The sequence below is a fragment of the Cnephaeus nilssonii genome (assembly GCF_951640355.1).
Source record: "Cnephaeus nilssonii genome assembly, chromosome: X".
In the NCBI taxonomy this organism is placed as follows: domain Eukaryota; kingdom Metazoa; phylum Chordata; class Mammalia; order Chiroptera; family Vespertilionidae; genus Cnephaeus; species Cnephaeus nilssonii.
The window spans coordinates 127,232,213-127,238,607 of NC_137071.1; the positions used below are offsets into that span (position 1 = coordinate 127,232,213).

At 45.5% G+C, this 6,395-nt stretch overlaps 1 protein-coding gene across 1 annotated transcript; it reads right to left on the reverse strand.

Annotated features, from left to right (window-relative positions):
- Positions 1-577: 577 nt before the first annotated feature.
- LOC307095459 (sperm acrosome-associated protein 5-like) lies at positions 578-2,808 on the reverse strand (the record flags this gene model as incomplete). Its single annotated transcript, XM_079764645.1, has 4 exons — positions 578-677; positions 777-855; positions 2,074-2,232; positions 2,664-2,808. 4 exons carry the CDS (start codon positions 2,806-2,808, stop codon positions 578-580), a joined length of 483 nt encoding a protein of 160 aa, XP_079620771.1.
- Between the last annotated feature and the right edge of the window lie 3,587 nt (positions 2,809-6,395).

Genomic DNA, 6,395 nt, shown 5'->3' on the forward strand with positions numbered 1-6,395 from the left:
GGCAGAATGACAGAGAGCTCTCTGAGGACAGGGACAGGGTCAGGACCCCTGTGCCAGCACAGAATGTTTTATATGCATCACCCTATTTAATTTTCATAGCCACCAATGGAGTTAAAGTGATATCATCCCCATGGGGCAGATGTGGAGAGTGAGGTTCAGAGAGTTTAGCCACCTGATCAAACTCACAGAAGCAGCAGGCAGCAGAGCTGGAATTCACTCCCAAGTCAAATGTAGTCCAAGATCTACGCTGTTAATTTCTATTCTATTTTGCCTCAAATATTCATTAGTTGGTTGAATGAATGATGGCAACACAGCTAGAAAGTGGTAGAGATGGTATTTGAACCCAAGAGAACTTATGCTCTTAATCACTACACTATCTTTAATATGCCCTACTTACCCTGAGTGATCTGGTGTCTCCTGGTTAGACCTTTGAATATGTGGAAGTGATTGAATGGGAGTATCTCCAGGCATTGGGAAAATGAGGAGGGTCAGGAATCAGAGGTCCCTTGCATTGTTTACAAGTACCATCCTTTATTAAATCCACAAACGAAAGAAAATCTCTGTCTCTGGGAATGAATCATGAAGTCATTCTCTTTGTGTTCGGTTTTGCATGCATATCACACCCCTTGAGCCACTCAGATAAATCATGGCCATGACAGTGCTGGGTCCAAACACCCCTGAGAAATGGAAAAAGGGAGGAAGGATGAAGTGGACAGGCTGATGGCGTGGTAGTGCCACTTGGCTGCCCAGGGTCCAAGTCATTCCCATAAACTTACCAGGCATTCATACCGTCCCGTGAGGACACAACCTTCTTGGCACACATGATGTCATCCAGAATATGGCGGTTGAGAAGGTCTAAGGGAAATAGAGGGATATAATGATCTGATGCATTGGGGACAGAGTGACAGTGTATGTAGGACCCAGGGGTTCTGTGTTCCTTGAAGCCTGAATAACATCAGCACTAACATTAGCTTATTCTGGATAACCTTTATTTACTTGTCAGATGGTTACCTCAACTACCATGTTGTCTGGTTATGAATAACCTCAACCACCATATCAGTTGGTCCTGGACAACCTTAACCTCCAAGTTGGCCAGTGCTGAATGACTTCAACTGTCATTTTATGGGGTTATGAATGATCTCAACTGCAATGGTAGCTGGTCTGACGTCACATCAACCACCATGTTGGCTGATTGGAAATCTACTCAACTGAAAGGCTGATCAGTCCTGGTGACTTTAAACAATATGTTGTCAGGTCCTAGATAACCTCAACTCTCATTTTGACTGGTTATGATATAAATGACCTCAATTTCTATGTTGGGTAATCCTGTTCAACCTCAACCACCAAGGTGCCTGGTCCTAGTAATGAAAAACATTAATATTCATGTTCTCTTGTCCTAGACAACCTCAACCTCTATCTTGACCAGTCCTGGACAACGTCAACCTCTATCTTGACCAATCCTGGACAACCTCAACCTCCAATCTGGCTAACCTAAGTGACCTCTTTGGTCACTGTGGCAGGGCTTGGACAACCTCAAACTGCTCCCAAATAACCTCAGTCTCCATTTTTATCTATCTTGGACAACCTCAAGCACCATTTTGGACAACCTGGAACAAATTCTGTTATTGAATTTTGTCCTCAACAACACCACATCTCGTCTGGAAAGTTCTCTCCTTTCTGCACCGTGGTACCTTCTGTCTGTTCCTACAGCCAGATATCTGCTTCTCCCTCAGAGGCTGAACAATCTCAACCCCAAATCAGGACAATCGCCTCAATTCCATGTGGAGCTAAGTTTCCCATTTCCTGAGTCCCAGAAAACTGAAGCTTCCATTCTGGGTGAGGTTTGGGAGCTCTGAGTCCTCCTGACCTCAATCTCCATGTTGGGTAGTCCTGTTCAACCTCATTTCAGTGCAGTATGGGTAAGGATACAGGGTGGTGTCTCTAACAGCCTAAGCAACTCTGATTCTTTCCCTATCGTTTTTCTGCTTGTTATTGGAGATTATGCCTTAGATAACCTTGCCCTCTGTGTGTAGGGCCAGGTAGGGCTTCAGGGTATCCCCATTGCTGCCTCACCATGACACTCCATGTGACAAAGGTTCTTGGTGGGTGTAACACCATTGTCACACCACCAGGCGGAGTTCAGCTGGAAAATGCCATATTGATTGCTGCCATCAAGATTGTGGTCCACGACTGAGGTGTCAAAGCCACTCACATAATGTGCCAGGCACAGCCCTGAGGCAGGGATAGGGAAGGTAGCAGGTAAGCATGGGTTCTGGGAACAGAAGAGGTTAGGAGGAGGGGGGTGGGGACAAGTATGGTTGTCATCTTAGTTGTGGGAGTGATGATCTTAGTTTGGTGGTGGTGTTGATGTTGGTGATTTTGTTGAGATGTCAGTGATGGCAGTGGTGATGGTATTCATGATGGTAATAGTAGTGATGATATTGATGGTAGTGATGGTGTTGATGGTAGAAATGAGAGTGATGGTTGTGAGGGCAATGATGATAATGATAGAATTAGTTAAACTAGTCATCACAGTCAGTCAGGGGGTGACCAAGAGGATCATCCGCTGGCCTGGAGAGGCGATAAATGGCAAGGAGGGCCTGTATCTCAATGTGGTGGGAGGTTTGGGGTGTGGGTGGGGCATGGGGCAACTGAGGTCTCACAGTCTCCAATGCTGTAGCCTTGGAAGCCATTGAGGCCTGCCTTCTCCAGCTTCATTGCCAGGTCACAGCGTTCATAGATCTTGGCATCCACAGTGGCAACAATCAGCATGGTCAGGGTCACTACCACAGTGCCCCAGGCTTTCATTATGAGTCCCACAAGCCTTCCTAGCAGACTCCTTGCTCCAGACTCACTATGCAGTGTTCAGAACTAGGACATTCTGGAACTCTGGGCTCTATGAGCAAAGACCTAAATGATAGATTCTGGAACACAGAAGCCAAAGGGTTGGGCATCTCACCATTTTCCTCATTGACAACTCTGTTACATACACACACACACACACACGGAAAAAATATATACTGATGTATACATAGAGGTGGAAGGTGACGAAAACAAAGAACTGAGATGTCAGAAAGAGATACAGAGAGAGGGGGGCTGGAGACACACAAAGGACAGACAGGAATCACATTGGGCCCACATTTCCTTATATTTCTTATCACTGTCCCAATATACTGTTAATCATTCTCTAGCACTTGCTTACCTCCTTTTCCACTCACTCTGCCCCTCATCAACTCCATCCCTCCCCCAATTCTGCTAAGTAGTAAGCTCTATTACCTACACTGTGTCTACAAGCACCTCAGATTCATAATTGTTTGTAAAATATGACCATCACACCCTCACTCTCTGCCCCCATTACCTCCATTTACTCATTCTCAGAACCTGTTCCACCCTAATTTACTGGAATATGCCCTCATGTTACCACCATTTGATCACACTCTGCCCCATGTTACATATTTATTTTATGTTACGTATTACATGTATACACACCACTGCTTTTTCACCTCCATTCTCATTCTACCTTTTATTCCCCATTCACTTACATTGCCTCTCATCCATTCATTCATTCACACTGGGCCTCATTTTTTATTTTTATTTTTGGTTAATCCTCACCTGAGGATATTTTTCCATTTATTTTTTTAGAGAGTGGAAGGGACAGGGAGGGACAGAGAGAAACATTGATGTGACAGAGACACACTGATTGGTCGCCTCCTGCACATGCCCTGACCAGGGCTAGGAATTTAACCTGCAACCGAGGTATGTACCTTTGACTGGAATTGAACCCTGGACCCTTCAGTCTGCCAGCCGACTCTCTATCCACTGAGAAAAACCAGCTAGGGCACACCGGACCTCATATTATGCAATTCCCTAACCCTCTACTTATCATTAACCAAATTCTCTCACATCATATTCCTTCTTCACCTCCATTCACTCTTTCCTACTTTTACCTCCACTTCCTGACCCTGTATCAGACAACTCCCATTCTCTCTCACATGGCCCATCCTTCAACTTTGTTCATTGATTCTGGACCTCATTTTCTCCCTTATTCTCTCTCTGCCCCATCTTCACCTCTGTTCTCTCTAATGATATCCCCATATACTAGTAACCCCTATTTCATGGACCTGTGCCTCATATTACTCCTAAACACTAACTCAAGTTACCTATGTATAATTACTCTATGCTTGGTCACCTCCATTATTTCTCAATTTTCTCTTAATTTCCTCCATTTACTCTCACTCAGCCTTTCATTATCTCATTCATACAAATTCAAATTCACTCCCAGTGTAACCCCTATTTCCACCCATCACTCCCATTTACTCCTGATTCAAGTTGCTCCCACTCTGCCCTACAGTGTCCCCAATTCAGTCACACTCTGCCTTGAATTCACCACTTTTTGTTTACATTGGGCCCAATTTCCCCCACCTTATTCACTTTGGGCCATGTGAATGGACCTTCATCCCCTCTTCCTTTGCCTCACAACATCCAGTTACTCACCTTCCTCTGATCTTTACTTACATCCCCTCTCACCCTGCTCAACATTATCTCCATTCATGCACACACTTCATCTCATCCATCTGGGCTGATTCAGACTGGGATCTCTGGACATCCCTGGAAAACTGCCCTGCATTGCCACTATCTAATCCTAGCCTGCTTCTCATTCACTTTTTGTCACTCTCCTTCCCCTCATAGTATCCCCACTCAAAATCAACCTGGTTCATGTCTTCACATCCTACCATGGATTCATCTTATTCTGCTCCTTGTGCACCCCATTCTTCCCTCTATGCCCCACATTGCCTCCATTCACTTTTCTTTACTCATACTGTGCCTCATAAATCATCATTCATTCACACTGTAATTCTTAGTATTCATATAAACTTTAATGCATTATCAACTCCATTCACATTTACTACCTTTCATTACCCCATTCACTCACAGTTTTCTCCTATTTGAACTCTGTCACTTAAAATGTGTCTCATTTTCTCATCATTTACTCAGTCTCATCCATAATTTAGATTAAGGCACAGTCTAATACATAGTTACTTCCTCACTATGGGCCCTGTTATATCCACTCCACTCTGCTGCTCATTCACCGCCATTCCATAGACCTTTGTCTCTCCAAATTTATTCCCAATTTGTCTTTTATTCATCAGTATCATTCATCACCCACCCAGTATGATGTATCTCCCATTTACTGATACACCAACCAAGACAGAAAAGTCTGATTCAGTTTGACTGCACATATCAACACCTCCACAAATACTAGTGACTTCCAGAAGTTGGAAAGGGATTCTTCACTTGGAGGTAGTTTAGGGCAAGCATGGCAGCTCCAAGGTCACTAGAGAACTGTCTCCTCTGTGCTGTTGTTCCATCAAACTCATCTTCTCCCTCATGGTCCAAAATGACTGCTCATAATTGACAACACTTTCATGGTTTTGATAAAATGTATCTTAAGAGCAACTGTAGTGATGACTCATCAGCGAGGTAGAGGGCCTTTGGGTGGGAGTGTCACATGTGCAGACTCTATGCTAGGACCAGCTGTCAGCTTTCCACACCACTTCACCTAGCTACCTGCTGTTTAGGCCACTGTATGAAGAGGTCTCGCCTGGCCTGTAGGGATTGATGGTAGAGGATGTCCAGGACATAGAATGTGGGTGGAGGGGATCTTAGGTCTGCAGCAGAAAAGTTGGCCTCACATAGCTTGTGGATGTGCACTGTGAGCCCTAGGACAGTTGCTGAGGGGCTGTATCACTGGCTTAGGAACATTTCTGGAGCTGGCAATCACTGCACATCAACCCCCACCAACCTTAAGAGTTTCTTCTCCGTGTGTGTGTGTGTGTGTGTGTGTGTGTGTGTGTGTGTGTGTGTGTGTCCTACGTCTCCCTTTATTTATTCTTCAGTTTCTGGTTTGCCTTTAAACGCTTGACTGTCAACTCCCAGCCCTAGCCACTGGATGGGGCCAACGGCATTTTCATACCTCATAGACTTTGTGCACTCCATGCCATTCTGCTTCCCATCTGTCTTACTGTTCTACGACTCCTGCAAACCTGATGCTGCCCTCCAAAGTACAAGACTCCAAAAATCTGCCTGCTAGAGCTTTCGTTAATTGGGCACTTCATCTCTCTGCCATAAGAAGATTGCTCTTGGAGGTATTAGGAATGGCGACCTCCGCAGAACAAAGTAAACACCTGCTCAAAGCGGCCACCCTCCTGGGGTGGAGACGCAGTGGGCGTGGCCATCTTCTTGGAGTGATGTCACAGCGTGGCCATCTTCCCTCTGCGCCTGCGCGCTTGCTTTGGACGGCGGGAGGGGCCGCTTGTTGACTATTGGCGGACTCAGGCGCCAGCTCAGACTGAGCGTGCGCGCGCGCACACACACATACACTGCTCTGCAGCCCT